Source organism: Schistocerca gregaria, chromosome 6, assembly GCF_023897955.1.
Source record: "Schistocerca gregaria isolate iqSchGreg1 chromosome 6, iqSchGreg1.2, whole genome shotgun sequence".
Classification (NCBI taxonomy): domain Eukaryota; kingdom Metazoa; phylum Arthropoda; class Insecta; order Orthoptera; family Acrididae; genus Schistocerca; species Schistocerca gregaria.
Window position 1 is genome coordinate 171,897,087 of NC_064925.1, and position 21,908 is coordinate 171,918,994.

Genomic DNA, 21,908 nt, shown 5'->3' on the forward strand with positions numbered 1-21,908 from the left:
AAGGACCGGGACTGCTCGAGCCCATACCCTCTGTCGGATAATATAGGGGTTGGGAATGATGGGTTTGGGAAAGAATAGTGAGTGTTCTTTGGTTGTTGGTAGGATGGTCTTGGAAAGATATTTCTGGGATGATTTATGGTGCGGATTGATCTGAGATTGGGATAGGATCGGATATCGACGTCTTCTTGGCTTCTCTCGCCCCAACGCGCCGACTGCGTTGTGGCTCGGCTAACGAGCTCCCCCCCCCCCCCCCTCCCCCCACCCCTTGATGAGGGCGGCGAGATCGTTCCCGGCGTCTTGTGGTAAGATTTGGACGACTGTTGGCTATCGTGAAACAGCCTTCTTCTGTTCTTCGTCGGAGACCGGGGCTGCGTTTTCCTTGGTGCCAGCCTCGACCTTTTCGGAGGCGGCCAATGCAAGCAACCTTTCCAAGTCCTTGGAGATCCGCACCGCCGACTTTTTCTTGGGAAGCGGCGGTGCTGGATCTGGGTCCGTTTCCATTGCGTCCATTTTCTCTATGGGCTCCCGCCCCGATGGGGGTGGAGCAAGTGGGGTGAGCCGCAAGGCTTTGGTGGCAGAAGCCGCTTCAGCCCGCAGCCGCTGGATTTCCCTGTGTGCCGCGGCCAGTTCGTCTCGTCGGGCGGTCCTCTCTGCCGCGAATGCGGCTTTGATGTCCGATATGGCGTCTTCTGTGTCCGCACGAAGCTTGTTGTGCGGCACAGCGTCGTCATGGCGGCGTCTTTCGGGGGGCGGAGGTGCCCCCTGGTGCTTCTGGTCTGTTCCTGCCGCAGGCGCTGGCCGGCGGTCGGAACGGTTTCTTCGTCTCTTCCTCTTCCTCTTCTTGTTGCCTCCGTGATCCCAGTTAGCAATGAAACTGCAGCCACGAAAGCTCGCGACGTGCTTTCCTCCGCAGTTTGCGCACTTCGGCGCTACGTCACGCGGCTTTGTGCAGTCGCGGGTGTCGTGCGGCTTCATGCCCACCACTTGGTTGCGCCGGCAGTATTTAGCCACGTGGCCAATCTGCTGGCAGCGGAAGCACTGCACATCTCGACGTGGTTTGCCGCCACCGAAGCCGAGCGCCTCACTAAAGACACGCTCCATTACGGCGCCAACAAGGCGGCGGCTCGGCCTCCCATCTCTTCTGGGCGGCGTCTGAGCCACAACAGCGACTGCCCCACGGAAGCACTAGTTTTAAGATGCCCGTTTGGTAGAACACCGCGCCCTGCTGCGTGAAGAAGTCCATAACTGTCTGCTGTATATCCTCATCCGACAGAAATCGTCGACCATTCAAGGTTTTTAAGGAACTGAAAGTATGACAATCGCATTGGTACCGGATTCCAGGGAAGCACTGAGGAATGGGCCCCGGTAATCAAAGAACAGTATGAACGTCATCTTTCCAGCAGATGGCTGACTCTTGAACTTCTTTGGACGAGAGGACGATGGATGACACCACTGCCTCATACTCATTTTTCACTCTCCGATGGATGTCTACCATTGTTTGTCCTTCGGCAGCCAAGAAAAGAATAACAGCACGTTGGTCTTTGCACGCATTTCTTAACGACGTCGCCATAGTTCACGTTTCCATGCTTACCGCACTCACGTCGGGAAGACACGAATGGCACACTAAGCCCTTGCCTCTAATCGGTGCTTCTACCCCCGCATCGGAGTCGCGCTACGTTGCATATACGCTGTACAACACCCTCAAACGTCCGCCGCCGTAGCTGAGTGGTCGCTGGCACGGTAGCTCAGCGTGTTCGGTTAGAGAACTGGCTCGTTTCTGTAATGAGAAAACTGAGTGAAGGGATCAACAACGAATTTCAACGGATATTATAGCCGGCATGGTAGCCCAGCGTATTCGGTCAGAGGGTTAGCTGCCCTCTGTAATAAAAAAAACTGAGTTAATCGATCAACAATGAACGTAAACGGCTGTCTTACGACGTCCGCACCGAGCAGATGCAACGACCAAAACCGAACAAAAAAAAAAGTGGTCAGCGCGACAGACTGTTAATCCAAAGGGTCCGGGTTCTATTCCCGGCTGGGTCGGAGATTTTCTCCACTCAGGGACTGGGTGTTGTGTTGTTCTAATCATCATCATTTCATCCCCATCGACGTGCAAGTCGCCGAAGTGGCGTCCAATCGAAAGACTTCCAGCAGGCGAACGGTCTGCCAGACGGGTGGCCCTAGTCACACGACATTTCAACACCCTCAAACGAAAACTTTTTGACCACTCCTTCTAACTGAGTTTCGTTACTGTCTGAACTATTTTACTCGTCATGAAAATGGAAATTTGTGCTAGTTTCCAATAGCTTCAACTTCAAAATCTGTTCAACTTGCAACTGATTTTTGATAGCTCTTCTGCTTAAATTGATTCCATTTAGTGATTAATGATGCGTGGCAGAATAGCACTGTAACAGAAAGACAATGACAAGATTTCTCGATTGCAAAATTTTTAAATTTCAATACAATATTTGTTTCAAAGCACATAACAATTCTGTAGCTAGGAACATTTTATTCGCATCTGGAAAAAGCTTGCTTTTCCGTTGTAATTTCAGAAACATACTGTAACGTACAAAAATTGAATGTTATCATTTAAAAATGCAATAAGGAAATATATTAAACTTCTGTTATAGTTCTGGCTAGAGGTGAGCGTGTGAAAAGATACAACACTCTCTCCTTCTGATTGTACAACCTCGATCTATCATGTCAGACACTTCTTTGAACATTGAAATAATTTCTGTATTTGTTTCATTATCTTGCTTGTAACACTTGGGTCTTGTGGCACCCTCGACATCATATCTCAAATGTTGATTTTATATATACTCAATTCTTTCCTGTTAATTGCTGCCGTCCGGGTCGGACCGACGTGGTATCCCTTTAGCTGGATGGCCTCTGAATGTGTTCTACGCTGTCACCATGTGAACAGCATGCAACAGTTGGTTGGTTAGTTGATTTGGGGGAGGGGGCAAAACAGCGAGGTCATCGGTCCCATCGGATTGGGGAAGGAAGTCAGCCGTGCCCTTTCAAAGGAACCATCCTAGCATCTGCCTGAAGCGATTTAGGGAAATAACGGAAAACCGAAAACAGGATGGCCGGACATGGGTTTGAACCATCGTCCTCCCGAATGTGAGTCCAGTGTGTTAATCTCTATGCCACCTCGCTTGTTTGCAACGATTAACAGCAACAAGAAATACACCTTTCACGTGATTGTTTGAGTATTCCTTCTCTTTACGTACTTTTATAATCAGACAGCTACATCAAAGAAACATAAGTTCAGGCACTGCTGTTTTTCTGGGGGAACGCTCGGGGATGAGCACCCCTAAAGTTTTTCGTCAACAAAGTATTTTTTTACGATGTTGAGAACTTGGAAGAGTACCAAAGATTTATTTCACGGACGTAAATTTTTTATTTCAGTTTTTCGTGTTGGTAATTGCAATACGAACGATACCAGTGCTGTTTTTGAAAGGAAAAGAGATGTGATTGACTGTTTCAAGCAGAAAACTAACAAACTATTTTACTTGTTCTCCTGCATTTAAAAAACCAAAAACTGTCAATAACTCATGTGCGAGTGAAAAGCTAGGAAACTCAACATCAATGGATGACGAAAGTGAAACTGTAAACCTGAGCACTGAACCTACGTGTGAAAATGCAATGAACGAACGTGTGCATGATAGAAAATTAAATGATTGTCCAGAGTGTTGCATTTTGAAACAAGCCCGATACATTTTTTTATAACGTCAGGGCTAAAAGCAGACGGGTGGTACCCCGTGCTTCAGTTATATAAGTAATTTTCGTTGGATTATATCCAATGTCGGAGTACCCTTAAAATTTTTGTTGGAAAAAGCACTGAGTTCACGAGCAATTTCGAATAAACATTTAAGTATAAAGAATTTTAATCAGCTGAGCATTAATAAAAATGTGAGGTGACATTTGACGGTTACCTTACAGACATCAGCTCAAAATGTTAGTGACTTGATACGTTGAAGTAAAAATAAAGATAAATTTGATAAACAATCCATGTCATTGACTGTGTAGTATCACAGTTTTTCTGTTACTAAAAAAATGGCTCTGAGCACTATGGGACTTAACATCTGAGGTCATCAGTCCCCTAGAACTTAGAACCACTTAAACCTAACTTGTGGTGGTGTGGTGGTGTGTTGGGGCTTATGGGCGCTCAACATCGAGGTCATCAGCGCCCTGACACACATTAAAAGGAACGAACGTGGACAGACCTAAGAAAACTAAAGCACACACTCAAAGAAAGCAGGAAAAGAAGGAAAATGCTACATAAGAAAGTAGAACCTAAGGAAAGGGGAAACATAGCAACAAGAATGTCACAGGAAATTGTTATTGGCTGGCCACTTACATAAAATATGGGCGAGCTTATCACACAGTGAGCAAATTAAAATCCACTCCCTAAAATCTTTGTAAAAACATTTGAAATGCCACAGAACATTAAAACTTTAGCCACATTCGTCCGAGTGTTGCCTAAAAGAGATGGCAGGTCCGCTGGCAAGTCAGCTGCGGCCCGCTGGTCAGAAAATAAAACGCAATCCAATAAAACGTGGCGCACAGTGACCTGGACGCCGCAAGCACCACACATTGGAGGGTCCTCTCGCCGGAGCAGGTAGCAATGCGTCATAGGGCTGTGGCCTATTCGAAGCCGAGTGAGGGGAACCTCGTCCCATCGATGGGGCTGAAAGGAAGTACACCACACACGCGTTGTGGGCTTGACTATACGGAGCTTATTGTCAGTCACTTCCAGCCACTCATCCTCCCACCGACGCATAACCCGTGAGCTCAACAGCGAGGTGAGTGCGTGCAAGGGGATAGCACACTGAGATACTTGTGGGGCGAGACACGCCTCCTTGGCTGCGAGATCTGCCCTTTCATTCCCAGCAATGCCGACATGCCCCGGAACCCAGCAGAAAGCTACAACCTTCCCCAGTCGCTGTAGTCGGAGGAAGGTATCCTGGATGGTCTGGACAGTTTTGTCTGCCGGATACAAACGTTGCAATAAGTGAAGGGCACTGCGTGAATCGGAACAGACAAGAAATTTAGGAGAGGAAGAATGTCTCATGTGCTCCAGTGCCCGCAAGATCGCAGACAATTCTGCATCAATGACAGCGAAAGTCTGAGGCAGTCGGACCTTTAAGACACGATCTGGAAAAACAACTGAGCAACCAACAGAAACCCCTTGTTTCGACCCATCCGTAAAAACAGCTACATAGTCGTGGTGCTCAGATAAAATGGCAGAAAATGCTGCATTAAAAACGGTGGCAGGAGTGCAATCTCTCTTGTACTGCAATAAATCTAAAATCACTCCGGGCCTCTTCAGTAACCAGGGTGGCAGGCGGTTAAAACCCTGGATTTGGGGTTGTACAGACTCCACACCGAGGGACTCTAGTACACGTTGCACACGGATCCCAAACGGCAACGTAGCCCGGGGACGGCGGGAAAAAAGGCGGTCCAGAGGGGGATGGGCAACAAGATGGTGAGCAGGCGAGCTGGGAGCTGCAAGAAACTTACAAGCCTGGCCCACCAGCAGGAGCTGCCGCCGGATGGTAAGTGGCGGTTCCCCAGCCTCAGCACAGAGGCTGGGTATGGGACTTGTCCGATAAGCACCCGTGGTCAGTCGAATCCCAGCATGGTTAACAGCGTCAAGGATCTGCAAATAAGAAGGCCTCGCTGACCCATATACTGTGCACCCATAGTCTAACCGTGAACGCACGAAAGCTCGGTAAAACTGAAGGAGACGCGTCCTGTCCGCTCCCCAAGACCTGTGGCGGAGGCCCTTGAAGATGTTGAGTGCCTTCAGGGTTCCGGCTTTCAAGTCACGTAGGTGTGGCAGCCATGACAACCTGGAGTCAAAAATTAGGCCCAGAAACCGCACTGTGTCTCTAAAATGTAGGACAGTATCCCCCATATGCAAGGCAGGCAAAGTAAAAAGACGACGAGAACGATTAAAATGAACACAAACACACTTATCGGCAGAGAACCGAAAACCCGTCTTTGCAGCCCACTCCTCTAACCGCCGCACTGTTAGCTGCAACTGACGGCTCACGGTTGCAACACTGGAGGAGGAACAGACAACAGCAAAGTCGTCCACAAATAAGGAGCACTGTACTGGACTCCTCACTGTAGACGTTATACTGTTGATGGCTATGGCAAAGAGGGTAACGCTTAAAACGCTGCCCTGGGGGACACCGTTCTCTTGCTCAAAGCGATCAGACAGTGTGTTACCAACGCGGGTCCGAAATAACCGCTGAGACAGGAAAGACCGAATGAAAATCGGGAGGCGGCCACGAAAGCCCCATTGATGCAGTTGTGCAAGAATACAGTATCTCCAAGTAGTATCATATGCCTTACTGATGTCAAAGAAGACACCAGTGATGCTGACGGAGAAAAGCCTGCTGAATAGCCGTCTCTAGGAGGGTCAGGTTGTCGACCGTGGACCGAAATTTTCGGAATCCACACTGAAAGCGGCTAAGGAGCGGTCTGGTCTCCAACAGCCAGACCAGACGCCAGTTAACCATCCGTTCCAGGGTCTTACCGACACAGCTTGTCAAGGAGATACTACGATAACTACTGGGACATGTGCGGTCCTTTCCCGGTTTGAGGAGAAGAACTTTCGAGGAGGATTTCCTTTGACGCCGCTAGCAGATGTCGAAGCATGGAGTACCGGATGCGGTCGTAACCTGGTGCAGTGTCAGAAGTCTCACTAAGAGCCGATTCAAGTTCCCACATGGAGAAAGAGGAGCACACTCAGCACACCTCAGAACTGTGTGATCGAATGTCCAAGTTCGCTCTTTCGACAATCGCACGGTAGCGACGAAGCGCTGGATCCTGATTTTCAGTGGCAGTACTTTGTGCAAAATGCTCTGCCAGCGTCTGAGCAATGGCTCTGGGTGTCGTTTGAAGGCATCCCTGGTTCAGGACAGCAGCTACTGGTAAACGGCTATGTTTACCGGAAATCCGCCGGATGGCTTCCCATACTTTTGTGGAACAAGTGGAACGGTTGATGGGGTCCAGAAGCGCCTGCCATGACCTTTTCTTGCTCTCTTTAATGACATGGCGTACCCTGGCTCTCGCTATTCGAAAGGCGGTAAGATTCACCTTTGTCTTTGGCTTCGATTTTCTGGCCTGAGGCGGCATTGGTGCCAAAACCTCAGAAGCAGTAGGGGGTGTAGCAGCACTGGGCAATGCACAAGACTGGACCTGGGAAGGGGCAGGAAGTTCCATGACGTCAGCTACCACGGCCTGATCAGAAGGCCGGGGGGGGGGGGGGGGGGGGGGAGCAGCAGGCTTCACAGGAACGGCAGCAGCACACGTGCACTGACAAACGCAGGTGCTAGTGCTGATAGTAGCAACCTCCGTTTGTGTAGTGGCATCGGATTTCAACACTGGCTGTTTGAGAACGGAAGAAAAGGAAGCAGCTAACGTGGGCGGCTGTATGGACTTGTAAATTTTCTTCGCCTCACCATACGAGAGGCGTTTTGTAGTTTTAAGTTCCTGGATCTTCCGTTCCTCAAGGAACACACTGCAGTCCCTACTCCACACAGGGTGATCCCCAGAGCAGTTGACACACTTGGGAGGAGAAGAGCAGCCAACTCCCTCATGGGCGGCTTTACCACATTTCCCGCAAGTGGCTTACCCTCTACAGCTGAGAGTAGTGTGTCCAAAGTGTTGGCATTTAAAACACCGCATGGGGTTGGGGTAATAAGGCCGTACACTGAGACGAAGGAAACCGGCCTTCACATGCTCTGGCAATTTGGTGGTGTTGAATGTAAGGATAAACGAGTCAGTCTTTACGAGAGTACCATCCACCCGTTTCATAATGTGTTGCACGTCGACAATTCCTTCCCGGGACCATTCAGCCTTCAGTTCGTCTCGGGGAATGTCAACGACATCTCTGCAAGTCACAACACCCTTGCTGTAGTTCAAGGTGTTGTGAAATTCAGTCTCTATCGCAAACTCCCCAAGAAATTGCGCCTTCTGAAGGTTCTGGGATTGCTGGAAGCTAGATGTTTCAACCAACAAGGTGCCATTTCGCAAGCGCTTTACAGATTTTAGAGTGCTAGCAATGCCTTCTAAGCCCTTCTGGATATAAAATGGTGAAACTTTCGCGAAACTCCCATCTTTTCTTTTAACTACAAGAAACACATTCGGCGAAGCAGCATGCGTTCTGTTAAGACTACCTGGATCAGGAGGACTGGGTACACGAGCCCATTTGTTAGATTGGGTGTTAGAACCTACCAGCGGCCCACCCTCTCTGCTGGGAGGAGAAGAAGAAAAGTTCGAGGGTTCCACCTCGGTCCCACGAGCAGCTAGGGAACTAAGAGTCCACTTAGACAGAGCCCCGCGTGCCTAGGTAAGCCTTATACAACTGAGGTGCGGCAAGTTCCCCAGAGGTTGTCCGCTAACGACTGTTCCACCTCAACAGCCATGCATCATATCGGCGCGCAGCACAGCTTGAGATTGAGGGGTTGTTTATAGAGGTTTATTCCATCCTCGCGATCCGGGCGGCCAAGCCAAGATCCCCACTCCCTGAGACACACAACATTCCACCGCCGCGCCGCACGGTGGTCGTTGAAGCATGCCCAGAGCTAACGGTGACAGGGGACTGGCGGCGCTTACCAGTCCCCAGCTCAGGAACCCCGGGGTCGCCAAGCCCGTACCCAGCAAATGAATGCTGAGCCCCTGGGGGCTAAACCTAACTAACCTAAGGACATCACACACATCCATGCCCGAGGCAAGATTCGAATCTGCGACCGTAGCGGTCACGCTGTTCCAGACTGAAGCGCCTAGAACCGCTCGGCCACAACGGCCGACGTTTCTGTTACTTTTTCTCTTCTAGCGCAAATGTATACATGCAACCGAGCTAGCGATCTAAATTACGACTGCATGAGAGATAGAGAGGGATTTTCTGTGACTGTTGATATAAAAACTCAGTGGGTATAATATGGAACATTATGTGAATTATGAAATTATTTCTGATTTAGCAATTGTGGAGAGTATGATCGCAACGGAATTGTAATTAGCGGCATTGTTGGAAGCTGCCATTTTGAATACGAAACCTAATTTGATTAATTATGACAACATTTCATCTCATACAAAGAATGTTGTATCCTGAAATGTGGCTATGAACATCATTTATGGAAAAATATAGTTTTGTGAATAGAAAAGGTACTTCTCCCTTGTCTGTGGCTCTCAACATTACTTGGTGTGTATTAACTTTGTGTCCTTGGAAATCAGAAACGCCTTTACCACGGTCGTTTATACTGTATTTTGAGAGTTTAATTTCTGGACTTTAGTGAGTACGTCATGGGACCCAGACGGCTTCCCCACGGCGTACGATTGTGCCTCTGCTTTTTAAGAATTTTTAGAGTCGACGATGGCCGGAATTCTGCAGAGTCACAGGAATTTTCTTCCAGATGCTGACTTGGACATCGAGATGCAGACAGTATGATTACGAACTATAACTGTCCTTATCATGTCATTCATCCATTTGCTTAATAGACTTGAAAATTCCAACATGAATTAAATTAATACCTGGGAGTATGGGAGATATTTGTGTTAAAATTATTGGGGAAGTAACTTCTCTGGGTGTGTTCAAATGGGTGTGAAATCTTATGGGACTTAACTGCTAAGGTCATCAGTCCCTAAGCTTACACATTACTTAACCTAAATTATTCTAAGCACAAACACACACACCCGTGCCCGAGGGAGGACTCGAACCTCCGCCGGGACCAGCCGCACAGTCCACAACTGCAGCGCTTCAGACTGCTAGGCTAATCCCGCGCGGCTAACTTCTCTCGCCCAAAAGTTTCCATTCAGGTAGCCTGATGTTATTCATAGCAATTTAACTTCAGTTTAATGGGGAAAGAAGTTAAGACTGGCAAAAAACAAAAGAAAAAGATGAAGCTGCCCACTTCTCCCAGAACAGACGAAGCCGTTAAGGCCTTGTTCGAAGAGGAGCTTATGAGCATTTTAGTTCTTGTGATTATGGTTAAGGTACTGTACGGATGATTTACTGCTGAGAGCCAATTATTGGCAAGTAAAGTTTCACTGAATACGAATGTGAACAATACATCGTTGGGTAATGCAGTTCAAATTATTTGGCGAAAACTTTCAACAAGAGACATAGCAGGTGTTCTCTTTTATGTAGAATTTCACAATTTGGGTGAAGAAGGGTATGTAACTGACTTTAAGGAGAAATTCTTTGTAAAAAGTTATCTGGAGGCTTCTACGCGCTTCCATTACATTTGTGGAAGACAGGAAGACTTAAGGTATTTTTACTGAAGACTTGGATAGAGAGATTTACCAAAGGCTCTATGCAGTGAGCAGAGAATTCCTTGTGTGTTATCAGATGTCCATTCAGTCAACCGCTCTTTATTATTTTTTGCAACTGTGGAACTCATGAAATTTTGCAATGCTAGTGTTGTAGTGGATAGTACTGAAGCAAGCTGAAAAGCAATGGCTCCGAATTTTTTATGTGAAAACTATCAAAATTTTTTAAAATAAGATGAACGTTATTAATATTCTACATCTTCATTCTTCAAGACCACATACTTGTTTCTCAACATAGGGATCCTCTCGACGAACACGTTTCTCCCAACGAGAGACCAATTTCTTGATATGCTTACTAAAGAAAGTTTGACTCTACTGACGGATCCATAGCCTGCCCCCTGCTTGCACCGCTATGTCAATATCAAAGTGTAAGTCTTTGAAGGGGTTCTTCAAGCTTTGAAAACAGATGAAAATCGAATGGAGGGCCGTTTGAGGTCTGGCATTGTCCTGCTGAATGGGAGGGTGCTCAATGAGTGGAAGAATTCTTCGAACTCGAAACTCGATTCACATGCTGTTTGACGTGCACTGAAAAATGGTTCAAATGGCTCTGAGCACTATGGGACTTAAATTCTGAGGTCATCAGTCCCCTAGAACTTAGAACTACTTAAACCTAACTAACCTAAGGACATCACACACATCCATGCCCGAGGCAGGATTCGAACCTGCGACCGTAGTGGTCGCACGGTTCCAGACTGTAGCGCCTAGAACCGCTCGGCGACGTGCACTGACATAGCAATGTTACACACAGCCATGTTAAGCGCTACAATTCGGAGCTCTCTAGGCAGAGAACTGCAAATACGTAGACATGAAGAATAAGGATGCAGAATGTTACAACATTCGTTTTATTTAACAAACTTTTAAGACTTTTCAGTTGAGAAAAACGGAGGCATTACATTCTGTACGTGCTCTTACGTTGGTACAACATACGTGTTCCCCCCCCCCCCCCTCCCCCCTTATGCCTATCAAGAAATACGTGTGATACATCTGATAAAGTTTAAATTTTTTTTGATGACAGCTATGATAATGGCACTGCTAATCCTCTTATAGTCTGATCCACGAACTATGGCTGTTCGCACATGTCAAGGCAAGGATGGAAATGGTGGCATTGTCGACGATTCCAAGCGACAACTGCAGTGCGTGCATGCGCGTGCTTTTCCCTTGAAGGAAGTGTATGTCCCGCAAATTATGTGTCTCGCTTTCTTATGCAGAATTTCTCTCTTAGCATCACCATCAATGACCACTAGCAACGAATGAAATATAAATTCGCTACACAACTCGCTAAGATCACGTTTAATGCTCGCATGACCTACAGCATTCAGAGCAGAGCGCTCAGACTACTATTGAACTCTCATTGGCTGTCGGAGTATGCGTGACGTAGGTGCCCAGAACAAGCCAACAGTCGACCACCATCATTTGTGACTCCAACTATATAGCGTTCCATCGCAGGTCGCTCTGGAACCGTCGAAGCTCTTATCACGCATATAATGAGTGGATAAGAAAGTGGTGCATATTTTCTCTCTGTGCTGAATTTGACAGAACTAATTACAATTGCGTCTTATAAGTATTGATTTCATTTTGTACACATGCGAAATATCGTGTGTGCCCTTGTTGCGGGCAGAAATCTGTAATACGAGTTGAGGTTTATACGTTGTTCCATTCTATTACACACTGTGTTCGTCTTCTAGCAGCAGACAAATCTGCTTCATGTTAGTGTGTTTCTTGGTCGCTATATGATCCTGCTCGAGATAGATTTTCCGTATACACGTGCGAACACGCATTTCTAACAAAAACTAGCCTTTAAATATCAGACCGTTCACAAAACGTTTTAGACGAATTGTGATGACCTAAGGTCATCCGAAGACCAGTATCAGCTGCAAAGCGATTTAGAAAAGATTGCTGTATGGTGTGTCAGGTGGCAGTTGACGCTAAATAACGAAAAGTGTGAGATGATCCACATGAGTTCCAAAAGAAATCCGTTGGAATTCGATTACTCGATAAATAGTACAATTCTCAAGGCTGTCAATTCAACTAAGTACCTGGGTGTTAAAATTACGAACAACTTCAGTTGGAAGGACCACATAGATAATATTGTCGGGAAGGCGAGCCAAAGGTTGCGTTTCATTGGCAGGACACTTAGAAGATGCAACAAGTCCACTAAAGAGACAGCTTACACTACACTCGTTCGTCCTCTGTTAGAATATTGCTGCGCGGTGTGGGATCCTTACCAGGTGGGATTGACGGAGGACATCGAAAGGGTGCAAAAAAGGGCAGCTCGTTTTGTATTATCGCGTTATAGGGGAGAGAGTGTGGCAGATATGATACACGAGTTGGGATGGAAGTCATTACAGCATAGACGTTTTTCGTCGCGGCGAGACCTTTTTACGAAATTTCAGTCACCAACTTTCTCTTCCGAATGCGAAAATATTTTGTTGAGCCCAACCTACATAGGTAGGAATGATCATCAAAATAAAATAAGAGAAATCAGAGCTCGAACAGAAAGGTTTAGGTGTTCGTTTTTCCCGCTCGCTGTTCGGGAGTGGAATAGTAGAGAGATAGTATGATTGTGGTTCGATGAACCCTCTGCCAAGCACTTAAATATGAATTGCAGAGTAGTCATGTAAATGTAGATGTAGATGAAGTAAAACCAACAAATTCTGGAATTTAAGCTAGGCTATATGTTACATTAAGAATATTTCCACTGCTTTGCTGTTGAACACTGCGTTAATACTACCGAGAAAAGCGTGAATAATCAGATTAAAAAACTGTGGATTAGTAAAACTTTTTTTGAATTAAAATTAAATCAGCTCCTTTATCGTCAATTAGTCTTGTAATGGCCTGAAGATGGCTGGATTATAAGACGCGGTTAGTAATTACCTTTCGTGCTCCCCAGATTCATAGGGCGTTCGGACACTTTCATCACATCCCACAATTTCCTCCCACCGTTCAACAATTACTGCAGTAGAGGCTCTCAAGTTTTATCTCAGCCATTCGCTACAATCCGCTCGGCACCTGCCCACCGCCGTTTCCGTCGGGATTACCAACATTCCGGCGTTAATTTCCCCGACGAGAGCAGAATTTGAGCGATGGGAGTTGTAGGCAACCACGGCCGTGGTGCGCCAGCGGGTGGAATCTTTTTTCCTTTTACGCCCGAGCGACGATCGCACAGCCAACTGGCGGAGATAAGGCAAATAAATTGTGCCTTAAACTGGCGTACTGGATCGTCCCGTGACAGCTTGCTGCAGCCGGAGAAGGGGAGTTTATTCGGCCGCCGGCTGTCGTATTTCGAAATTGCCCAAGCTTACGGCAGGTGGAATGGAGCTGACGGCGTGGATGCTTCCTCAAATGGAAATGCTCCGCCCGACTGTTGCCGCCTTCAAAGCACAGACTTACAGCCCTTGCTCGTCTTGAGCGACTTTCTGCTTGAATAGGCTCCGAGCAGTTCTCTTTGCCTACAGAAACTTGTTGGAAGTTTAGATTCTGAGCTTAAAGCCATGTTTCGTAAAGGGAAACGAGAGTAATTGAATCGCGTCTAAACCAGAGGTTATGGCTACATTCTGAATGTAAATCGCTTAGGATATACCTAGCCATTACTTTTGTAACTATTGAAATACACGAATTCCACCAACCAGGCAATGTATGAGTGGTATTCATAAAAATTTTGAGGTCAACTGCTGTTGGCCAAAACTATTTACGCATCATCACTGCGCTGGATTGGAATCAGACCGCAGATGTGAAAACCGACCAAGGAAAGTCAGAAGTGACTACGGTTAGTAAATACGATGTTGCAGTGCCTGTCTTGTTACGAAGTACGATGCACTCTTCTTTCGGATATGCATGCATTTCCAAAGGAACATTGCACGTCTCTTCTTAACAACACATGCACTGTAGTACCGTACTTATCCGCCGATACTGTGCAGCGACTTTCAGTTACAATGTCCTCCCCTGAAATGGAATTACATAATGTGTCAGTGTCGTCCTAACCGCCGTCTGCTTCACGTCTGCTGTGCAGCGAGCTACCTTAATTTAAGTATTAACTGTATTTTTCTTACTTGTCACTTCTTCTTCCGTGTGTTTTTGCTTTTAGAAAGCTTTTATTGTCGAGTGTTATTAACAGTGTTCCGTAGTTTTCGTGTTTGTTTTGAATGCCGTCAGAGAGATTCCCTTTAGTCAGCCATAGTGCCAGTAGTGTCAGTGTCGTCCTAACCGCCGTTTGCTTCACGTCTGCTGTGCAGCGAGCTACCTTAATTTAAGTATTAACTGTATTTTTCTTACTTGTCACTTCTTCTTCCGTGTGTATTTGCCTTTAGGAAGCTTTAATTGTCGAATGCTAGTAATAGTGTTCCATAGATTTCGTGTTTGTTTTGAATGCCGTCAGAGAGAGTCCTTTAGTCAGACATAGTGCCAGTAGTGCTAGTGTTTGTTTTCAATACAGTCCAGAGACAGGTAGTGCTATTTTCATTGTTTTCTACAAGAATTGGCTAGCAATCACAGTTTAGTCAACAATCAGCCGCCTTTAGTGAATTAGCAGTCTAGTTAAAAGTTGATTAACTCTCTATAGTAAACTGATTCCTTAGGATGGATAGGATGTGTGACTGCTGTGTACGAACGCAGGAGGAGCTGGCCACTCTTCGCGAACAGCTGAGCGTGTTGATGGCCGCGGTCAGCCGTCTTCAGGCTGCTGCCTCGGAGTGTAGCGGCAGTGGGGAGTCTGGTGCGTCGCAAGGTACACCCCAGGTGTTACATGCTTCACCCACTGTCCCTGCTGTCGAGACATCTTCGCGGGTACCGGGCGCAGTTGGGCCACCCTCTCCCCAAGCGGAGTGGCGGGTTCAGCGGCGTTCGCGGAGCACGAGGCGGAGGGTCAATGTGGAGGCTGGCCGTGTGGCATCGCCAGCTCTGCCTGTGAGTGGACGTGTGGCTGCTCCTTCAGCAAGGTCCGAGCAGGCACACGGGGGGAGGGGTTTATTAGTTATTGGGAGCTCCAACGTTAGGCAGGTGATGGAGCCCCTTAGGGAAATAGCGGAAAGGTCGGGGAAGAAGGCCAGTGTTCACTCTGTCTGCTTGCCGGGGGGTCTCATCCGAGATGTGGAAGAGGCCCTACCGGCGGCGATTGAGAGCACTGGGTGCACCCGACTGCAAATTGTTGCTCATGTCGGCACCAATGACTCCTGCCGTCTGGGTTCAGAGGATATCCTCAGTTCGTACAGGCGGTTGGCGGAGTTGGAGAAGGCGGAAAGCCTCGCTCACGGGGTGGAATCAGAGCTAACTGTTTGTAGTATCGTTCCCAGAACCGATTGCGGTCCTCTGGATTGGAGCCGAGTGGAAGGCTTAAATCAGAGGCTCAGACGATTCTGCGGACATTTGGGGTGCAAATTTCTCGACCTCCGCTATCGGGTGGAGAAATGTAGGGTCCCCTTGAATAGGTCAGGCGTGCACTACACGCCGGAAGCGGCTCCAAGGGTAGCGGAGTACTTTTGGAGTGCACATGGGGGTTTTTTAGGTTAGAGAATTCCCTCCCTAGGCCCGACAAGACGCCTCCTGAGACGCGGCAAGGCAGGAGTAGGCAAAATGCAACAGGGAATAACAATATTAATGTGCTCATAGTAAACTGCAGGAGCGTCTATAGAAAGGTCCCAGAACTGCTCTCATTAATAAACGGTCACAACTCCCATATAGTACTAGGGACAGAAAGTTGGCTGAAACCAGACGTAAACAGTAATGAAATCCTAAACTCAGATTGGAATGTATACCGCAGAGACAGGCTGGGCAGTGAAAGGGGGGGGGCGTGTTTATAGCGAGAAGAAGTGCAATAGTATCTAAGGAAATTGACGGAGATCCGAAATCTGAAATGATTTGGGCGAAGGTCACGATAAAAGCAGGCGCAGACATGGTAATTGGATGTCTCTGTAGGCCCCCGGGCTCAGCAGCTGCTGTGGCTGAGCACCTGAAGTATACTTTGGAAAATATTTCGAGTAGATTTCCTCACCATGTTATAGTTGTGGGTGGAGACTTTAATTTGCTGGATATAGACTGGGAGACTCAAACGTTCATAACGGGTGGCAGGGACAAAGAACCCAGTGAAATTTTTTAAGTGCTTTACTGAAAACTACCTTGAGCAGTTAAACAGAGAACCGACTCGTGGCGATAACATATTAGACTTTCTGGTGACAAACAGACCCGAACTATTTGAAACAGTTAATGCAGAACAGGGAATCAGCGATTATAAAGCGGTTACTGCATCGATGATTTCTGCCGTAAATAGAGATATTAAAAAAGGTAGGAAGATTTTTCTGTTTAGCAAAAGTGACAAAAAGCAGATTACGGAGTACCTGACGGCACAACACCAAGTTTTGTCTCAAGTACAGATAGTGTTGACGATCAGTGGACACAGTTCAAAACCATCGTACAATATTCGTTAAATGAGTATGTACCAAGCAAGATCGTAAGAGATGGAAAAGAGCCACCGTGGTACAACAACCGAGTTAGAAATCTGCTGCGGAAGCAAAGGGAGCTTCACAGCAAACATAAACATAGCCAAAGCCTTGCAGACAAACTAAAATTACGCGAAGCGAAATGTAGTGTGAGGAGGGCTATGCGAGAGGCGTTCAATGAATTCGAAAGTAAAGTTCTATGTACTGACTTGGCAGAAAATCCCAAGAAATTTTGGTCTTATTTCAAAGCGATAGGTGGATCAAAACAAAATGTCCAGACACTCTGTGACCAAAATGGTACTGAAACAGAGGATGACAGACTAAAGGCCGAAATACTAAATGTCTTTTTCTAAAGCTGTTTCACAGAGGAAGACTGCACTGTAGTCCCTTCTCTAGAATGTCGCACAGATAACAAAATGGTAGATATCGAAATAAACGACAGAGGGATAGAGAAACAATTAAAATCGCTCAAAATAGTAAAGGCCGCTGGACCTGATGGGATACCAGTTCGAATTTACACAGAGTACGCGAAGCAACTTGCCCCCCCCCCCCCCCCTTCTTGCAGCGGTGTACCGTAGGTCTCTAGAAGAGCTTAGCGTTCCAAAGGATTGGAAAAGGGCACAGGTCATCCCCGTTTTCAAGAAGGGACGTCGAACGGATGTGCAGAACTATAGACCTATATCTCCAACGTCGATCAGTTGTAGAATTTTGGAACACGTATTATGTTCGAGTATAATGACTTTTCTGGAAACTAGAAGTCTGCTCTGTAGGAATCAGAATGGGTTTCGAAAAAGACGATCGTGTGAAACCCAGCTCGCGCTATTCGTCCACGAGACTCAGAGGGTCATAGACATTGGTTCACAGGTAGATGCCGTGTTAGCAACTGGAAACAGTTAATTCCATAAATTATCTGGGAGTACGCATTAGGAGTGATTTAAAATGGAATGATCATATAAAGTTGATCGTCAGTAAAGCAGATGTCAGACTGAGATTCATTTTTAAGAATCCTAAGGAAATGCAATCCGAAAACAAAGGAAGTAGGTTATAGTACGCTTGTTCGCCCACTGCTTGAATACTGCTCAGCAGTGTGGGATCCGTACCAGATAGGGTTGATAGAAGAGACAGAGAACATCCAACGGAGAGCAGCGCGCTTCGTTACAGGATCATTTAGTAATCGCGAAAGCGTTACGGAGATGATAGATAAACTCCAGTGGAATACTCTGCAGGAGAGGCGCTCAGTAGCTCGGTGCGGGCTTTTGTTAAAGTTTCGAGAACATACCTTCACCGAAGAATCAAGCAGTATATTGCTCCCTCCTACGTATATCTCGCGAAGAGACCATGAGGATAAAATCAGAGAGATTAGAGCCCACACAGAAGCATACCGACAATCCTTCTTTCCACGAACAATACGAGACTGGAATAGAAGGGAGAACCGATAGAGGTACTCAGGGTACCCTCCGCCACACACCGTCAGGTGGCTTGCGGAGACAGTTTGTGACGCAGGAATGACGACGTATGTACGTCTGGATCTAGTCGTGAGTAGTGCTCGGATAGTCAAAGAGAATAAGGCCACCGCTTGCGTAAAGCAGGAAACCCGGATTCAAATCCCAGTCCAGCAAAAATTATAGTTTTCGTCATCCCTAGTACAACTGATGGTTGTCCATATTCGCAACTGCGAATACATTTCACATATTTCATAACGGCTGTAGTCGCCGCAGTGCCTGTTCTTTCGGACATACATGCATGTCCGCAGGAACAATGCATTGTTCTTCTGAGCAACATTGCAATGTCGTATTCTTCCACCGATACCGGACAATGACTTTCAGTTACAAGGTTGAATCAAATGAAAACCTTAAATTTGTAATAACAAATCGAAATTTCGCACCGTTATCCTGTGAGTTGGTAAGCGTGATACAAACAACGTGCAGAATGGCCTGTAGGTGGCAGCATAGTGCAGATGCGCACATACCATCGTAGTATCAGTATAAAGGTGGCCGCTTCACTTGCGACTTGCACCAGGGAAGAATAGAGTATGTTATTCAGTTTTTTCGTAATGAAGGTGTGAAACCTATTCAAATTCATCGACGAATGAAGCTTCAGTACGGTGATGCATATTTGTCACAGCAGCAAGTCGACGAATGGACTAGGGAGTTCGAAAATGGCGTGACTTTAGTGGAAGAAGCTCCTCGTCCAGGTCAGGCACAAAGAGTTGTGACTTCACAGAACATTGCAGCAGTTGAAGTCATAGTGAAGGAAAAGCCGCCAAGTGACACTGAATGACATTGCAGCATGTGTACAGATTAATCACGGGTCGGCACACCACATTGTACATGATGTGTTCCAGCTTCATAAAGGGTCTGCACGATGTGTGCCACGGCAGCTGATTCCTGAAATGAGAGAACGACGTTTGATGCTTTTGAAGAACTTCTTCGGCGCTTTGAACGAGAAGGTGATGGCTTCCTTGCAAGAATCGTTACTGGGGGCGAAACCTAGGGTTCACTTTCACCAACCGGAAACGAAGAGAGCAAGAAAAGAATGGCGTCATTCCTCATCACCAAAACCAAAGAAGTTTTGAACAGATCCATCAGCAGGGAAGGTTATGATCACTCTCTTTTGGGACGAAAAAGGCGTCACTTTGGAGCATTACATGCCTAGAGGAACCAATGTCACCAGTGCATCATACACGGATCTCCTAAAAAATCATCTGCGGACTGCATTCAAATCAAAGCGATGTGGATTGCTGTCAGCAGGTGTCCTTTGCAACATGACAGTGTAAGGCCCCTCACTGCCCGTACAACAGTTGCAACCATCACAGACCTGCATTTTGAGTGTCTTCCTCATCCAACATACTCACCAGACCTTGCCCCAAGTGATTTCCTTATGTTTGGAGCACTCAAAGACGCAATGGGAGGAAATAAGTTCCGCCGTGACGAAGAGGTACGCCACGCGGTGCATGAGTGGTTGCACGGACTACCAAAAGAATTCTCTTCTAAAGGAATTTATGCACTTTGTAAGCGCTCGATGACTTGCATTGAAAGTGGGGGAGATTATGTTGAAAAGTGATACAGCTTTGCACCACTTCTGCACAATAAAAAGAAGGAGGAGGAGGAGATTAGTGTTTAACGTCCTGTCGACAACGAGGTCATTAGAGACAGAGCGCAAGCTCGGGTGAGGGAAGGACGGGGAAGGAAATCGGCTGTGCCCTTTCAAAGGAACCATCCTGGCATTTTCCTGAAGCGATTTAGGTAAATCACGGAAAACCTAAATCAGGATGGCCGGGGACGGGATTGAACCGTCGTCCTCCCGAATGCGAGTTATAAAAAATATTTAAGGTTTTCATTTGACTCACCCTCGTAAAATATTCTCCCCTATACAGGAACTACATAATGTGTGTATGAGTACAGCCTGTCATACAGGAACGACGACAGAGGGAAGCTTGGATCTGGTCATAAGTCCTGCACGGATAGCCAAAGCAGTTAAGCCGACCGCTCGCCTAAAGCAGGAAATCCGAATTCTAGTCCCGGTCCGACCTAAACTACACTCCTGGAAATTGAAATAAGAACACCGTGAATTCATTGTCCCAGGAAGGGGAAACTTTATTGACACATTCCTGGGGTCAGATACATCACATTATCACACTGACAGAACCACAGGCACATAGACACAGGCAACAGAGCATGTACAATGTCGGCACTAGTACAGTGTATATCCACCTTTCGCAGCAATGCAGGCTGCTATTCTCCCATGGAGACGATCGTAGAGATGCTGGATGTAGTCCTGTGGAACGGCTTGCCATGCCATTTCCACCTGGCGCCTCAGTTGGACCAGCGTTCGTGCTGGACGTGCAGACCGCGTGAGACGACGCTTCATCCAGTCCCAAACATGCGCAATGGGGGACAGATCCGGAGATCTTGCTGGCCAGGGTAGTTGACTTACACCTTCTAGAGTACGTTGGGTGGCACGGGATACATGCGGACGTGCATTGTCCTGTTGGAACAGCAAGTTCCCTTGCCGGTCTAGGAATGGTAGAACGATGGGTTCGATGACGGTTTGAATGTACCGTGCACTATTCAGTGTCCCCTCGACGATCACCAGAGGTGTACGGCCAGTGTAGGAGATCGCTCCCCACACCATGATGCCGGGTGTTGGCCCTGTGTGCCTCGGTCGTATGCAGTCTTGATTGTGGCCCTCACCTGCACGGCGCCAAACACGCGTACGACCATCATTGGCACCAAGGCAGAAGCGACTCTCATCGCTGAAGACGACACGTCTCCATTCGTCTCTCCATTCACGCCTGTTGCGACACCACTGGAGGTGGGCTGCACGATGTTGGGGCGTGAGCGGAAGACGGCCTAACGGTGTGCCGGACCGTAGCCCAGCTTCATGGAGACGGTTGCGAATGGTCCTCGCCGATACCCCAGGAGCAACAGTGTCCCTAATTTGCTGGGAAGTGGCGGTGCGGTCCCCTACGGCACTGCGTAGGATCCTACGGTCTTGGCGTGCATCTGTGCGTCGCTGCGGTCCGGTCCCAGGTCGACGGGCACGTGCACCTTCCGCCGACCACTGGCGACAACATCGATGTACTGTGGAGACCTCACGCCCCACGTGTTGAGCAATTCGGCGGTACGTCCACCCGGCCTCCCGCATGCCCACTATACGCCCTCGCTCAAAGTCCGTCAACTGCACATACGGTTCACGTCCACGCTGTCGCGGCATGCTACCAGTGTTAAAGACTGCGATGGAGCTCCGTATGCTACGGCAAACTGGCTGACACTGACGGCGGCGGTGCACAAATGCTGCGCAGCTAGCGCCATTCGACGGCCAACACCGCGGTTCCTGGTGTGTCCGGTGTGCCGTGCGTGTGATCATTGCTTGTACAGCCCTCTCGCAGTGTCCGGAGTAAGTATGGTGGGTCTGACACACCGGTGTCAATGTGTTCTTTTTTCCATTTCCTGGAGTGTATGTACAGCTGATGGTGGTTCGTATTTGCGACTTCAAATACATTTCTTGTTCAACTAGTCAAGGCGTTTGTCAGGGCTGTAAACTGCCATCTCTCTTGTTTAATATTTACTCCGAAGCAATTTTCTTGGAGGTGTTGATGGAAGAAAGTAGCTCGATCATTACAAACTG

At 47.4% G+C, this 21,908-nt stretch overlaps 1 protein-coding gene across 1 annotated transcript; it reads right to left on the reverse strand.

The window, feature by feature from the left end:
• Nucleotides 1-324: 324 nt before the first annotated feature.
• LOC126278783 (uncharacterized) lies at nucleotides 325-1,101 on the reverse strand. The gene has a single exon (XM_049979060.1). It carries the CDS (start codon nucleotides 1,099-1,101, stop codon nucleotides 325-327), a length of 777 nt encoding a protein of 258 aa, XP_049835017.1.
• Nucleotides 1,102-21,908: the final 20,807 nt, after the last annotated feature.